Raw genomic sequence first — 17,202 nt, forward strand, 5'->3', positions numbered from 1 at the left:
GCCCCTTAGACACCAGGCTCTCTGCCAGGGAGGAGCATGGTTTTCTGCTCAGATGGCCCGCGAGACACGTGGGTTCTGCAGGCCGGGGCAGGGCCTTCAGGCCGGGTGAGCGCGCCCGCGCCAGGGGGACAAGCCACTCATCGCCGCCGAGAAAGGGAAGAAGTGACTCCCTTCCGGCCCCAGTGCAGCGGCCGCAGCGGGCCTGGTCCGCGTTTCATCCCGCAGCGCCCCAGCTCCCCGCCGTTCATCAGCGACCAGGTTGGAACCTGCCCCTCCTCCCAGATCCAGCCCCGCCCCACACGGCCTGGGCTCCTGGGGCCTGCCGGGGGTCTGGACACTTCGGCCAAGATGTCAGGATTGACAGAGGGCACTCCGGCTCCTGGTCCAACTCATGTTTCCGCCTGGTGACCGTCCCACCTAGAAATCCTGCCTTGCAGCTGGCTGCCCTCTGCCTCGGAATGTCTGGCGTCCTTGGCACACGTCAATAAAAAATGTGTGCTTTCTATGGACTTATTTATGGTGACACAGGGCAAGGAGAAATACCTGACAATGGTCACGCATTTTATGTTTACGGGTTCTTAGTGTTCCTGGATTCTTAAGCTATTCTTCTCCATCAGAAAATATAAATATAGAGAATGACTGGGGGGAAACCTGAACTGTCCAGCCAAGTAGAAATCAAACATGTCAAGTATCTCCCTGGAATGGCTTACTGCAGAAAACCACACACAAAGCAGCATTTCTGCAACAGAAGGTATTTAAACCGGAACGCAGGAGAGAGCGCCTGAGCACTGCTCCCCTCTCGCCGCAGGAAGTAAAGCAGGACTGGGGAAGCGCGCCTGCAGCTCTACCAGATCTGCCTAAAGCTGACGATGCTGACACAGTCCCAGCATCCCGGCTCCCTAGAGATCAGTTTAAACCAATTCCAGTTTTCTTGCCATATGATCCGATTCTGGCCAATAATTCATGAATTAACTCTCCCAGGGCACTTCTAGGAAAGGCTGTTCAGCTTCTAAGAGAGAGATGGGCTGTGTGTTCTCCGAGCACCGTGGTGTCTGGATGAGATGCCCGGATCCCTGAAGCCATCTTGTGACCAGGAGGGGAGTCTGCCCAAGGCAAAAACAACACCGCGAGGACGACGGAGGGAAGATCTGGGAGGCTGTGTCCCGAGTGGCATCACGAGTCACAGCATCAGCTGAAGGGAGCCTCTTCCATCTTCTTCTGATGACACAGCCCTCATCCGCCTATGTGTCAAACGCCACTACTGGAAGTGAAACGCTTCCTAATCAGTACATCCCACCCTTTTGACCCAAAGTGACCTAGATTCCAGCTCTGAGACCTGCACTGGGGGCCACGTTCGCCCCTGCAGTGCTCCCGCAGCTATCAGACCCGACTCTGACGTCAGCATTTCAGGGAGCCCCCAGCCGCTGGTGAGCCTGCCCCCCCACCCCCGGCCAACAGCGCCTCTCCCTGGTCCTTGTGTCTCTTCCTGCGGGGAAGCGTTTTCAGCAGCGTGTTTGACCGGATCGGGCTCGTGTGCTTCTTCGCTTTGCTTCTGTCCCTGTCCTTCCGCTGGCGCAGAAGCCTCCTGGAAGCACAAGCTCCCTAGGGCAGCGCCCGCAACACGGAGGGCATTCGAAGGTTGGCTGATTAAAAAGCGAACCAACGGCTGGCGGAGGGAGGCGCGTCAGAGCTCTAGGAGGTCGCCCGCCTCCGTGCTGGACAGTCACACACACGCCCTGCTCTGCAGGTCAGGCCTGCGCTGAACGAGGGGCCCATGGGCCCCCCCCCACCGTGTAGCCCTGGTCGGAGGGGACGTCCCGGCCAGTGAGAGCAAGGGGACACCCCCAGGGGTCCGTGGTGAAGGCTTCCCTTGCTGTCAAAAAAGCCAAAAGACGTCGTCCCGGTTGAACGATGTTTCTAGAATCCAGGATGGGAATAAAAGCAAGCGGGCTGGAGACGAAGGTCAGAGGGAACAAAACAGCTCATTCAAGTCACGTCCTCGAAGAGATGACCTGGGAGGCGGTCGCGGTCGAGGCTGGCTGGCCGCGCTGGAAGGCGGCCCCGTGGGGAAGCACTGGCTCTGAGGCCCCGAGCCGGGCAGGGAGCCCAGATCAGACGCCTTCTCCAGAGTCAGGGCTGTGCCTGGTCCCAGGGTGTGGGGCTCAAGGACAGTCAGCAGCATCGAGAAGAACGAACGAATGACGGGGCAGGAGAAACGCACAGCTCGAGGCCCAGGGCGCCCATCCCCCGCTGGGTCTGATTCAACCCCATTTCCCGAGACTCAGAGAAGAGGGAGTCAGCCCCCCACAGGCACAATCGGGGGCGGGGGGGGGGGGGGCGGAGGATGAGAACCCGGCGCCTTGTCTGAATGATGCCGGGCAGAATGAAGTCAGGACGAGGGAGGGAGGGGCCTCTGGTGTTTCCTGTCGGATCGTCACATGAAAGGGCCACAGCTCCTACAGGGATAGCATGACAAGGCCACCTCCTCACCCCAGAGCCAGGCGCAGAGCCGGGTGTGGCAGCGTCAGGACGTGGCTGGCCAGCGTGAAGACAGCGGCCTCCAGGACACGGTGCCCCCGCTGGGGGCTGGTGGTGGGGCTGGGGACAAACGCCCCCTGGACCCTCAGACAAGCCGGAATCTGAGGGCACAGAATTGGCCTCCGAGAAACAGCCCTCCCTACGCACCTGCTCGCCCAGACCGCAAATGCAGCGTCTCACACAAACCTCGGGAGGGCTTGTGGTCTCTTCACGTTTGAAACCATCTCCGCTGGCCCAGGCAGTGTCAGGACCCTGGGTCCAGCCAGCAGTGGGGCCCCCAGAGGCTGGTCTCCCCGGTGAGGCAGATGGGGCCGGGGGGGGGGGCGACTTTGTCTTGGGGAACGTCTGCCGGCCACTCGCCCCTGTCCCCCGGAATCGGCATGGCCGAGTCTCCCTCCTGCTCACGCATCATGGTCACACTCAGGAGCCAGGGACCATCTGAGCGAGTGTCCACATATGCCTAATCTGACCCTGATGGACGGCTGATATTTTCCTGTGTCTGTGAACTATTTTCACACAAACCTATGAAAACCCAAAGGTCTGTGCACAGCAGGAAGAGCTGCGAGCCCACCCTCACGCGCGTCTGCACGCGTTCCACCAACAATGGGCAGGTGCTCTCCGGGCACTTGGGAAATTTGGTGCTTCGCTCAAACGCTCGCACCTGCAGAGTGACGGCGGCTGCGCTGGGGCCAGAGCCCCGGGTCGGCACTGCCGCCTGACGCCAGCCCCTCTGTCTCGCTGAGCGGTCGTCTCGGGGCCCAACTGCCCCACCACAGAGCCGCTCCGGGCCACTGGTTCTTGGGCAGAACCAGTGTGTGGCCCCTGTGGCCACAGCCAGGATGGAAGAGGCTGCAGCCGACACGTGACACATCTCGGCGCCCATCCCCGCTCTGGACCCCAGAGCGCTGTTCAGAGTCCCAGCCCGCGGGACTACGAGGGGCCAACGTGGCCTTGGAAGTCCGCCAGCCCCATGCGGCCACTGCCCCAGCAGTTCACCTTCTGTCCCCACTGCACAGAGAAGCGGGTGAGGTCTGAGCACGGAAGCCACATGCCCAGAGGGTGGCAACTGTAAGAGGGTCTGCCTCTTGGGGTTTCCCACCTGCGCCTGCTCCTCGGGCCCCCTGGGAGGCTTACCTGGTGGACGTGCCGGGGATGGGGCGTCCAGTGTCCACCAGGACGCACCAGCAGTAGCCCGTGGATGGGTGGCACTGCACTGGCTTGTAGAGGCCACCGTGGGCACACTCGGGGATGACCACATTGTCGTTCTTGGGCTGCCTGGCCTCTTCCAGGGCCGACTGCTGCTCCTGGTCACACGAGGACACTGCAGTGGGAGGGAGAAGGTGTGAGCAGGCACTGGGCACACAGAGCCGGCGGGGGGGGGGGCGCCAGGGCGGGGGGGCAGGGGAGTGCAGCACAGGGAACAGCTGCAGGTGGGTCAGCGAGGCCGTCGTGGTCAGGGACATGCGTCCACAGGCGCACCCCATGCACCATGGACGCCCGAAGGCCAGGCCGGACCGGGACCCAGGGGCGGCCAGGGTCCTCCGCCTGGGCCCTGAGCCGGGGACAGACGGCAGGCACACGGTCTAGTCCCCGGAGTCCCGACACACAGACCTCACTGCCCACACCCGCCTGCCGCCCGCCCGGAGCCCCACAGAGGCTAAGTCTGGAACCAGACATTGAAACCTCAGCTGCAGTGCTTCTGGAACAGTCTGCGGACTGCGGAGAATCGGTCAGGAAGAGGCGGCCCCACACAGCGCTGTGGCCAGGGGCGCTCAGCTCGTGGACCCACCCACACGAGACCCCACTTTCAAATGTTCCAGGGCCAGCTGCCACGTCTTCTATGTCAATGCACTGTTTCTTTTCCAGCTTAGATCCATTTTCCGCCCCAGGCGGTTAGATCGAGAATGTCTTGGAAGGTGTGTGTGTCAATCAGACACAGACACACACTCAGACACGTACAGACGCACACTCAGACACGTACAGAGATACACGAGACACACTCAGACACATACACAGATACAGACACACACTCAGACACGTACAGACACAAACACACACACACACACACGAGACACACTCAGACACAGACACACACACAGCTACACACACAGACACACGAGCACAAACGCACACACACACAGACAATACACAGACACACACACTCAGACACAGACACACACACAGCTACACACAGACACATGAGCACAGAGAAACACGCACACACACTCAGACAATACACAGACACACACACTCAGACACAGACACACACACACAGCGACACACACAGACACACGCACACAGAGATGCACACAGACACATGCTCTCTGCAGAGGCTCCTCTCCAGACCAGCTCTAGATGCTTGTTAACTATACTGAAAACACACACATGAGAAAACTCCGTACTCAGACCACAAATTAACGAAGAAAGGCAGACCGCGGTTGGAGGAAGGACAAGCCAAGGGCGAAGGTGTGCGCCTCCGTCCGAGGCTGCCTCTCAGTGAAATGCGCACGGTGTGGGGACAACAGCGCGCCCGAGCACAGCCCGCGCCTGCAGTCTGTGTCCCGTGGGCTGGCGCGGAACCGGAGCCCAGCACGAACCCGCCCCCTTGCTCCAGGCCCCGCCTCCCTCAGGTGTGACTCCCCCCGGCCATTTAAAGAAGCCACCCAGTGAGTCGAAAAGATACACGCACCCCAATGGTCACTGTAGCACCCTTTATAAAAGCCGAGACGTGGAAGCAACTTAAATGTCCATCAACAGAGGAATGGAGAGAAAATAATGGGACATACACACAGTGGAATTATTAGCCATAAAAAGAACAAAATAATGCCATTTGCCGCAACATGGATAGACCTAGAAAGTATCATACTAAGTGAAGGAAGTCAGACAGAGAAAGACAGATGTATGGGATTACTAAGATGTGGAATCTAACCATACAAAAGAATTTGCAAAACAGAAACAGACTCAAAGGGTCCAAACCCAAATTCACGGATACAGCACAGCGGAGACGAGGGGCAGGAGGGAGGCATTAGGGGCTGGGACCGCCACACGCGCTCCGCCACCCCACAGAGAGAGACGGGTGTCGAGGGCCTGCTGGGCAGCACAGGGGGATCTACTCGGTAACACTTGGTTACTGTGTGACAACCGGTACGGAAAGACTCTGAACGAGAATGGACTCCTGCACGCGTGTGACTGACCGCCTTGCTGTGCCCATGACACCAACACAACTACCTAAGCCACCTCTACTGCAATAACATTTATCCAAACAAACACACAAAACGAAGCCGCTGCTCTCTCCAGCCTCATCTGGTCGGGAAGTGAGCCTGACCTCCGAGCAGAAGGCGCCTGGTCTGCCGGCTCCATCACCAGCACGAGTCTGCCGTGCTCGGTGCTGCTTGGACGGTAGTGAATTGAGTGGAACAGGACAGAAGGGGAAGGAAGAACGCTTTCTCCTTCACGAGAAGGCCACGCTCCGTCGAGCGCGTCATCCAGAAGACATCCGGTGCAGACTGTTCCAAATGCTCCTCCCCGAACTGCTCCTTCCGGCCGCACACCACGGAGCTCCCGGCACGGCGCAGCGGAAACGAACCCGACTGGGATCCACGAGGTTGCAGGTTCCACCCTGGCCCAGCTCAACGGGTGATGGCCGTGAGCTGTGGAGTGGGTCGCAGACGCGGCTGGGATCCCGCATGGCTGTGGCTGCGGTGGAGGCCGGCAGCGGTAGCTCCAATTTGCCCCCTAGCCTGGGAGCTTCCATATGCCCCAGGTGTGGCCCTAAAAACCAAAAAAAAAAAAGAAAGAAAAATCCACACCAGCAAATTAAACCTGCTCCTCACTCACTTTATAGATTCCAAACATGGGGCTTGTTTCTGGTTTGTCCCTGGAATGGGGCTTCTCTGGGATTGGCCTCGGGCCACTGACTCCAAGGCATCTCAAACGGACACCCCGCCCAGGACCCTCACGCCCAGACCCGGAGGCAAGCCTGGTGTCCCGGGCTGACCTTAGCTGGTGTCCCCGCTCGTCCCAGAACAGGCTCCCCTGTCTTCTGGGGTCCAAAAATGCCATTCTTTTCCTGTCACATTTCTCTTTAAGAGGGAAAAGAAAACCGCCCATACATTGGGCAGATATAGTTTAAATAAAATCTTTACAGCAGTTTTCTGCTTGGAAAGTCACGTTCCATAAATTACGCTGTATCCTGCTCTGCAGCTAACTAGGGTTTACTGGGCTTTAGCAACTGTGCATGGGACGTCAAGCAGGTGGGAAGCCCCAGGGAGCTGACTGTGCGCTTCCGTGTCGCCGCTGCCCCGGCCCCGGGCGGGGGCCCGCTGCTCAGGAGTGAGGATGCAGGTGCAACGCAGAGACGGGACACGGTAAAGATGAAAGGTTCGCCCTGCAGTCTGACGCAGGCCCGGGTCCATGAAGGTCGACCCTCATTTCCTTATTTTTCCAGCACTGAAGCAAGTGATTTGATAGAACAGGCGCACGCAAGACGCTTCTTGTTAAGATAATGACCCAGCGTCACGACGTCATGTTAGAAGGCCACCCAGGTGTCACGTCTCCAGTCCCTCCGTGTGCAGCGTGCGGGTGATCGCACGAGTTTCGTGTGCGCAGAGATCAGCGACCGTGTCGCCAGATGCTGCTCCTGGGCACGTTCTGGAAGAACACGAAGGTGAGGGTCCCCTTGGCCGGCTCCCAGCGCTCCTCCTCAGGGGCCCAGAGAGGCCCTTTCAGGCTGGCCTCAGCCTCAGGAAGATGGATGAGGTAGCTGGATGCTGCCTTGCCCTGCGTCCACAGCCCGTCACTGCCTCACTTCTCACAGCTGTGCCACGTCACTTGCTGACCTAGAGACAGGGCGGAAGAAACGGGCGCCAGGCCACAGCGTGCACGTCTGTTCCCAAAGCAAACGCCCCGGGTCCCACGACAGCGACTGCCCAGGCCCTCGGCTCCGGCTGCAGAGAACCAGGGTCGGCCCCACCCGGGCCGATCAGAGGCTGCCTCCCAGGACGGCGTGAGGCTTGTGAGCATCTGGACTACGGGAGCCACTCCAGGCCCAGAGCTGTCCAACTGCCCTCTGCTCTCCAAGGCATCTATGTGACTTCACCAAATTCCCTGTGGCTTTCATTGTTCAGAAGTGGGTCTCTCCTCACTCTCTCTTTTTTTTGGGGGGGGGAGGTCTGTAAGTTAAGAATTTAAGAGTTTTAAACAGCAAAGTTATGATTCTAAAACAAGTCCCAGATCAGAATCAGGCATGTGGAACCCACTGATGGCCTGGCTGCTGATCTGTGGTGAGTTTTGCTCTGGACACTAAGAAGAGACCCACGCAGGGGTTCCTCGTACACAGTCCGTCTCTGGCACCCAAAACTTAGCACTGGCCGCCGCATGCCTTGTAAGCACCCAATTGCTCAAAAATATCATGCTGATTATTTCCCGTAAGTTCTGCACTTTTCTGCATGCTCTAGGTTTTGCTCAGCAAACTGAAAGATGCATAAGTCAAACCTACCGCTGAGCCGTGCAGTTATCTGAAAACGCTCTCACTCCAACTGTAACGAGGAAACTGGCCTGAAACAAAAACTTCCTTCTCAAGTGATAACAAGTCACTTCGGCTTGCGGGAAAACACTGAGGAAGGGGCAGAGGCTGCCTCTCAGAGGCAACGGGCGCTTGTGTTTGGGAACTCGAAGCAGCCTTGTCCATCCGCAGCCGTAGCGCCACACTCAGGAGCCCCAGCCGCTGGTGGGGCCGCTCTTCCCGCGAGCTCTCCTGGACAACACACGGCTTCTTGAATGTTCCCTGGGCGCTTTTCCAGACATTTTATTAGCGACATAATTCATGGCGTGAGTGTCTGGGCACAAGATGCTTCACGTGCTCTATCCGGGGACACGCTCTACCGCAGACGTGGCTCTGGAAAAGTCTCCAGACATCCCGTTGGAGGATCTGACGTCAGATTTGAAACTTCATCATGAGCAAAACAGGACAGACTGGGGCAACCAGCTCTTCGACTTTGCTGAGCAGGTTGGAAGATGCGGAGGATCTTCCTGCCGAGTCAGAAGACGGCCCACGCCTGTTTCTACCAACATCCTGGCTCAGGTCAGAATGGCTAGTTGGCGCAATTTTACTTGGCGAGGGTGGCTCCACGTGGGGACCTGGGTTCTCTTGCCGGAACCACGCAACCGCGTCCTGCCTTTCAGTGCGGCTGCAGGTCTCCACAGACGCTCCGACGGCCCACGGGAGCCAAGGCTACGGTTCGTCCTCCCGAGACGGCCGGGCGCCCGGAGGGAAGGCCACCTGCTCTGCCGGGGCCACAGCGCGATGGCCAAGCAGAGATGCTCCTGCCGTGGACTCCCCGGCAGGGCCGCCCCCATCCTGTGAAGGACGCTGGTCGCACCTACAAGAGGAAACGAGTGGCCGACAAAGGGACAAGGGATAAAGCCACTTTATCGCAAGCCCGGAGCTTCCTGAGACGCGTGCAAACAAAACCCCAGGAAGAAACCCAAGGGGACAAGTCCCAAACCCGTTTCAGACAAATGTCACCAAGGTTCTGCACACATGCGGAACAGGCTCCAGGACGGGGCTCTTAGCGAACAAGGAAGGACGGAGGGAGCCAAACGGCAAGGGCGGAAGCTGCTCAGGGGGATGCGGGAGGGACAGGACCCGGTGAGGCTCGACCCAGGGCCGGCCGAGGACCAGGAGGAGGTGTGCAGGGAAGAGGGGACAGCGGGGCTGCAAGGGACCAACGCTGGAGCTTACATCATCTTACTTAAAGTTAGGTCTGCACCCACTCCCAAAAGAATGTCCATCAATGGGGAAAAAAAAAGAAAAAAAGCTTGGGATTTGGGGAAAAAATCAGCAAGAAAACAGAATAACTAATGCTCACAAAAATTCAAATTCTGATATCCATCTTAAGATGACAGGTGGAAATATCTATGTTTTTCTTTTCTATTCAGAAGGGCTTTGACTGCATGATTCTCTCTCACCCTAAAGGCGGAGCTGCCCATGAGGAGGGGGAGGAAGTGAGCAGAGGGGACTTTAACGTGAGGTCTTTCGAAGCGCCAGAAAGGAGCTTCCGCCATGGCTCTGCGGTAACAAACCCGACAAGCATCCGTGAGGGTGCGGGTTCGATCCCTGGCCTCACCCGTGGGTTCAGGATCCCGTGTTGCTGTGGCCGTGGCGCAGGCCAGGAGCTGTAGCTCGGATTGGACCCCTAGCCTGGGAACCTCCATATGCCTCGGGCATGGCCCCAAAAGGCCAAAAAAAAAAAAAAAGTGCCAGGAGAGGTAAACTGTGATGCAAGAAGAAGCCACTGGATTTGTCCAGGGACCCCCTCCCCACACCCCGAGAGTGGACATCAGAGAAACAGGCTGTGGACAAAAGAAAAGCCGAGCGTATTTAGATGATGCCGGGGCTGAATCAAGACTTTTGCCTCATGAGAGAGGCCTGAACATACCTTGAAGGGAAGAAAGAAGAAAGAGAAGCCTCTGTAATCAGTGAGGGCCCTGTTCCTGGGGAACTACGAGGGACCAGGCCACTCCCAGACGGTCACCCAGGTGGCAGGCTTTCTGGAGCCAGAGTCACGGCACCGCGGAAGGTCCGGTTCCGGGCTGAGTCCGACCTGGCTGTTCTCTGACCTTGACTGACTGGTCTGGTCAGCTGTGCAGATCGCTCATCTCGCAGACGCAGCACCCCCTCTGCGCCTGCCCACCCGCCTCCCGCGTCCCTGGGGCCGATGGAGTAACAAACACAAACTGCTGGGGCTCTGAGCCAACTTACAGCACTGCCGCCCCCGAACGAAGCTTAACACAAAGAGAAAAGGTCCTACGAAGAAAAAGCAGTCGTGACCCAAATAAAAGCTTTATGTGGATTCAATATCACAGATGCAGAATTTTTACGCAAGCACACACTCCACACACAATTGCACCGCCTGCGATGGACGCCCACGCTCCCGCCGCGTCGTCCTGATAACCTGACCCGTCAAGGCGAGACGCACAACGAGGCCTCAAGCAACGGACGAGAAGTACGGCGGGTCAGCAGAATGTTCTGCCCCTTCGGGGTTGGGAAGCGGAGGCGTTGACTCCCCGTTTCAAAGCTCTCTCTGTAATTTTTTGGGCCTCCAGTCTCCGCATCCTTTACAAAGAGCAGCCGTCCATTCGACGTGCCAACCCCGCTGTCGCTCAGGCCCCGACTCTGCACCTGCCCGGCGGTTCTCCTGCAGCGTCAGCAGAACGAGGTGTGTGCAGGGGCTGCGGCGGGGCCCCCACCCTCAACGTGGTTGCGACGACTGCACTGCACCGTCTTCCAGGGCCCCTTCCGTCGAAGTTTTTCAAGGTCCAGGCGGTTGTGTTCGCGCCTCCTCTGCGCTGCGAGCTTGCCCGTGTGTGTGGCTTGGAAACGCCATCCCCTGGGCTTCCTGGCCCATCCTGAGCAGCGTCTGAGGCAGACGCGGCCCCGAGGAGAGCGTCTGCCCGGGTACCGCTTCCTCAACACATCGGACTCGGAACACGAGCACAGCTCCAATTTGCTCCTACCAAATTTAAGTGCTACGATCACATAACAGCTCCGTGTGTTTAGAAAGCTACCTCTGTAAACCTAGTAGAATGTCCATCGAAAAACAGTTTATTTCCCAAACTAGCAGAGGTTAGCGACGTCTAAGGTGTCTGACGGTGTGTTCAAATAATCTGACCACCACGGCGGGTTAGATTATAGCGAACGGGTGCCAGACATGTATGAACTTCCAGAAAAAGAACACGCAAATGATGAGCTCGTTAAATGGAGGACACTTGATTTTAACATGATGAATTCTGCAGCATTTTTATAGGAGCAATAACAAATCATACGCGGTCAGCCTTCAGACGCGGCCGTGTTTCAGGAGGACACTCGCAGCCACGTCAGTTTCGTGGTCACTTGCCTCTTCGGGGCTTCCCGTTCAAGTTAGGGGCTTCGTGTCCACTCTCCAAAAGGTGGGACATCGTGAGACGCTAAAAACAAACCTGACATCCGTGAACCTGTCTGTGTGCCCACCTCGCGCTCCCCGCCACAGACCCACGCCTCTGCCAGCGGCGACTGTCCCGGGTTCTAAGCTCTGCTCATGAACCTGTCTCCTTTGGGCCGCTCTTGGTCACCCACACACTTTGCCAGGTGCCCCCTCCTGCCACAGTGCCCCCTGGCGGCTTTGCCACCACCCTTGGTGCTGATGGGGAGAATGCCACCTGCTGTTGGCGGGTGGTTCCTGTGATGTGTTAAGGGACCGTGCGTCCCTTCGCTCACACCATCACCTGCTCCTGGAACATTCTGCTTCCCCAGACACGCCTCGTTTTTAAAGAATTACACAAAAGTGCTCTCCGACGGCAGCCAACGCCTTAGGAATCCCTCAGAAGTTGCTGCAGGTGTGGAGAATGTGCCTGGACGTGACCTGAACAGCTCCCGCCCGCCAGGCTCACAGCCGCTTGTGTCGCATTTAAATGGACGGATTCTGTTTTCGATCTGCTCCCATCTCCTTACTGATCTCTACCCTGACTCATGAAGAGGCAACCAGGCACATTCAGTTTTCAAAGTCAGGGGGTTTTTATTTAATCCTCCAATAAGCCTTCCAAAACCGCAATGCCAGCACAGCGGGAGAAGGAGCAGAGGAATCGAGACTCAGCCTGGCCTCGGGGGAGGGGGGGGGAGGCCCGGAACCGGAGGAAGCGCCTGCCCGACGGCACCAACCCAGGCTCGCCGCCGCCGCCCAGGTGCCGGGAGGAGCTGTCGGAATAACAGGCAGGTGTGGGTAAGGAGAAGGATAAGGTGTCTCACCAATTTGCAGGGACTTTTTAAAAGTCTAGAAATAATACTCGTAACTCTTTTAGACACTGTGATGACATTACATCCTAAAAGCACATGGCTTCAGTTACAGTCACACTATCTGGTTTTAGTCAAGGCAAAATTAAGCTCTTTTTTTATTAAAGTGAACCACTTTGCTAGTGAAGTGGCAAAGCTCTCAGAGAACTGGGATTAGAGCAAAACCCCTCTGTCTGCTAGGAGCACATTCAAAGAGAATCCAGGCACCCCGTGCCTCCCAACACAAGACTGAGCGCCTGCCCTCTAAGATCGAAGAGCGTCTCAGCCCGCCGACTTCGCCTGAAACCGGAGGTCCTGGACGGTGCCACACGGGTAAGAAAAAGAAAAGCCTAAGGGTCAGAAAGAAACCTTGAAAACTATCTTTAATCGCACGTGACGGGAAAGTACATGCAAAAGGAAGCAAAGCATCTACCAAAAACCCGCTCGAAATAAGAAACGCACCACACGGCAAGGTCTCAGGATACGACGACAATACACAAAATCACCTGAATGTCTACAGACCAGGAGTGGACAATTGGAAGACAACTTTTTGTTTGTTTGTGCTTGTTTTTTTTATAGGGCCGCACCTGCAGCACATGGAAGTTCCCAGGCTAGGGGTCGACTCAGAGCTGCAGCTGCCGGCCTCCACCACAGCCACAGCTACGTGGGGTCCCAGTGGGGTCTGTGACCCACATCGGTCCGAAACTAATCTGGTTCTTAATCCACTAAGCCATGACAGGAACTCCCTGGAAGACATTTTTAAACGGCATTTGCAACAGCCTCAAAAACATAAAATGCCAGAAGAGATTTATGAAAAGATGCGCAAGTCACTGAAAACTAAAGAACGTCATGCAGAAAAGTTGAAGATGAGCTTAAAGGAGAGAGGGACACCACGCCAGGGGCTTAGAGGACTCGCTGACGGCATCATGCGAATTCTCCCCAAGCTGATCTGTGGAGTCAGAATGATGTCTAGCAAAATCCTGTTTATGGAAACTGACCTTTTGGCTCTACAAGGTACATGGAAACGCGAAAGACCCAAAATACACAAAGCACTCTTCTAAAACACCAAAACCAGACAATAATAGCACCTTATTTGAAAAGTCATTGTAAAGCTGCTTGAAATACTCCTGGACTAAGAATAGTTAAACAGATTAACGGGAAAGAGTAAAATAGACACAAAAAAATGCGCTCAACTGACATCTAACAAAGCACCAAAGCAACTGCATGAAAAGGTAGAGTCTTGCCAAGATCACTCTGGAACAACGGGCTGTCGATACGCCGATTTTTTCAAAAGCCTAACTCACACCATACACAAACCTTTATCTGAAAAGAACCAGAGGTCTAAACAAAAAAGCTAAAAATAAAAAGCCTTTAAGGAAACTGGAGTAGACCATCTTGGTGAGGCCGGGTTAGAGAAAGATTTTTAGAGCAGACACAGGAAACCCTAATCATAAAAGAAAACCTGGGTGACACTCCAACTGCCCCGGACAACCTCCATTCATCAAAGGGCGGCGTTGGGCAGGTGGAGGAGCCCAAGATGGGAGCAGGCGCTCCCGACACACAACTGACAAAGACCCAGGCGCCTCCACAAGCGTACAAGTCGGTCAAAATCACGGATGGTCTCCTTTGAGTTGGGCAAAGATGCGAACAGACATTTCACAATGCGTGACTGAGCAATAAGCACGGGAGAAAAGGACTGGGCAGCCCGTCCCCATGAAAACGTGAAGGAAACCACGGGGGACGCCCCCGGGGCCTCCGAGGGGGCTGAGGACACGCAGCCGGAGCGCCCGCCGGGCAGGGGGCTCCTGCAGTCTCCCTCAGTCCACATCCTGCCTGGGGTCTCCCAGGAGTAGTCAGGATGCACCCCCAAACGACACGTGGGCACACACAGCAGCCTGGCTTCTTACAGCCCCACAGAGGAAAGGGCCAAACACTCGAGACCCGGGTGTGTGCTCACAACGAGCAGACACACGCCTGAGCCACAGGTGTCGACGGTGACAGGGCCAGGCAGCGCACCTCCCAAACCCGTTACAAGGCGTAAGGCAGACAACCCAGGAGTCCTACGGTGCTGGCTTTCCGTTTATCCACGCCTGTCACCCGGGGAGAAGTGACACCGACGGACGGATATTCAGAGGGTCTGCGTCCGGCCAGGCCTGGCCTGGGAACACAACGAATGCCCGGCAAGAGCTGCTGGGAGCAGGTGCCCAGAGAGCCAGCCTCACCACGAGCACGAGTGCAACAGACAAATCCACACCTAGGTGTCCCTGAGGTTCTCTTAGTCGCGATGAAACAGGGATCCCAAGACAAGAGAAAATGCCGGTCCGTTCTAATGGTCAATACGTGGTTCCTTTTTGGCATGTGTCTGCGGGTGTGGACAGAGTCTCAGACTCAGTGGGAGCCAAATACACGTCAGAAGGCGCGAGATGGCGCCCCACGCCGCGGCACGGGTGGATCCGGAGCACTCTCACGCCAAGTGAAGACGGTCGGAAAGGCAGAGACGTGGTATCACTTGTACGTGGACTAGAAAATACGGCGCAAGCGACCCTATGCACGAGATGGACACAGACTCAGGGAATAGAGAACAGACTTGTGGGTGCCGGCGGGGGGGGGTCGGGGAGTTTGGGGTGCGCAGCTGCAAATGAGGGTGCGCAGAAGGGATGTAGAACAAGGCCCTGCGACCGCGCACAGGGCGAGCGACCCCGCTCCTGTCTCACCCCGCCCGGGAACGCACACGGAATGAACTCAGCACCGCACACCGACCCGACTTCGCCGAAAACATCAACTGACGACCCAACACGGCACGTCCACGTGCGGGTCCGTCGGCGGCTCCCGTGGGATGGCGCTTCCCAGACGCCTGGTCTTTTCTCCATCCTGTGAGCAGCACGCGGTGCTCCGTCACCGCCACACAGGGAGCCCAGCAGGACAAGTGCGGACGTGAGCACAGACCCGGCAAGGCCAAGGCTACCCCGGCTGGTAAGGTGCGCTTGCGCCAATGAGGCTCTCGGGCCTCCGAGGACTGACCTGATTGGGTAAAAGTGGGGTTGCTAGAAGCGTGAGCCGGCCTGGGAGAATGCGCAGATGCTGCCTGGGCCTCGAAGCCAGCAGGTATGACTCCACCAGAAGGGCCAGGGCACAGCCGCTTTCGGGCCTCGCCGAGCCCGCTGCAGCAACGGTCCGTGAGCCCCCATCCCTGCTCTGCTCTCGGTCTCCTGGGGGCGATGAACCCTGGTGTCCTGCCTCAGTGCCCCCTCTGGCCGCAGTCCCGCGGCCACTGGCTGGCCTGCTGCAGCTCAGGGACCTGCACGGACTAGTTTGTTTATCCTCAGTGGCCTCTGCCAAGTCCCAGTTGGCAGCCACAGCCCAGAGGGCTGGAAAACGCACCATTTCCTTCGCTGACGCCCACACGCGTCTTCAGACTGGCTCTGCAGGGCCCTCAGTGCTCCCCCCACCCCGTTTCCCCCACTCGGGATAATTACATGCACATTTCCAGGAGCAAATGGTGCTGTTGGCCCGATCCTTCCCCTCTCCCCATCCCCAGGGTTTCTGCACTCCTCCCCGCGTGGGTGGGCAGGTGTCTCCACACTCTGTGACGCTGGGTTCACGCCTGGGAACCACCTGGCCGTGGGACGTCTGCAGGCCCGAGACCAGCTGGGCTGGACACCTGCCTGTGTGTGGACCACTTCCCAGGGGCATGAGAGATGCTCGGAGAGACCCAGACCCACCTGCAGCCTGGAGCCTCCACCAGAGATCAGTAGAACCAAGAGAAAGGAGCATCGGACCACCCCGGGGTTCTTGGTTATGAAGCAGTAGCTGTCAGACACACAGTCATTCTGATGTCAGCTGCAGAGGGCAAAATCAATCTTCTATTTTCTTCACACCTCCTTAGAGCATTTTCAGAACGCTGTCAAAAAACGCTCTCGGCTACACCATCAAATAGCTTGCTCTCCTCCGGCACATGGTCACAGGCACTTACCGGCATAGGCCTCTGCATTTCCCACGCACACAACCAGCAGCCGGTTCACAGGAGCTGGGCAGACACCAGCACCGTGCAGACAAGGCAGTGGGGCTGCAGAGGGAGGGCCCGGCCCAGAGGCGGACCACAGGGTGGCCGGGGCCAGGGCAGAGCTCCCGAGCTGGAGGAATTTCCACCAGCCTCCAAAGCCTCACAAGGACAAGAATTTCAGGATCAAACTGGTGCTTTAAACCCTGGTGTCAGGCTTGCAGACAAAGGGCAGGTTCCAGGCTGTCCTTATTCTTACAAGGGATCACGAGGATTTAATCCAAGGCCACCAGACGCACATGATCTAAAACAATGAACCCCACGGACAGTGACACAGCAGTAAAAATGCACAAGAAACTCGGCACCAGACCGTGACGATGGGGTGCTGAAGCAAAGGTGCGACCACGGCCCCTCTGAGGCGCCGGCCACCTCCTGAGGCTCTGGGGTGGACACGGAAACTTCGTCAGCACGGAGGGACCTTCCGTCTTGTGTCTCCATGGGCGCATCAAGAGCTCCGAGGCTCAAAGTGCACGCCGTCCGTCGGCTTCAACACGGCGCACGCTGTACTGCGCGATGACACGGCCACGTCGTTACACTGGCAGATGCGAGAAGCTTAACTGCGACATCAACAGAGGCCTGCGAAGGCCCCTGAGGCTTGCGAAGGGCCCTGCCCGCAGAGATGCTCCAGGGCAAAACGATGAAATCCGTCCAGCAGGGTCCACTCCTAAAACACGTGTGCGTTGCGCACACGGGCACACGGCGGGCAGAGGCGGGGCGGGGGGGCGGGGGGGGACCGCCGATACCGTTCAGTGTGTGCTTAGGACAACAGGCTTTTCACCGTGACTTTACTTAGTAA

At 57.4% G+C, this 17,202-nt stretch overlaps 1 protein-coding gene across 2 annotated transcripts in view; it reads right to left on the reverse strand.

Annotated features, from left to right (window-relative positions):
* SMOC2 (SPARC related modular calcium binding 2) overlaps positions 1 to 17,202 on the reverse strand; it is a 138,046-nt gene that overhangs the window by 40,762 nt on the left and 80,082 nt on the right. For both annotated transcript variants that reach the window (XM_047769723.1, XM_047769722.1), the window contains exon 8: positions 3,673 to 3,859. In XM_047769723.1, the coding sequence (XP_047625679.1) occupies positions 3,673 to 3,859 (187 nt within the window). The remainder of the gene's footprint in view (positions 1 to 3,672; positions 3,860 to 17,202) is intronic.

Source organism: Phacochoerus africanus, chromosome 2 (assembly GCF_016906955.1).
Source record: "Phacochoerus africanus isolate WHEZ1 chromosome 2, ROS_Pafr_v1, whole genome shotgun sequence".
Lineage (NCBI taxonomy): Eukaryota > Metazoa > Chordata > Mammalia > Artiodactyla > Suidae > Phacochoerus > Phacochoerus africanus.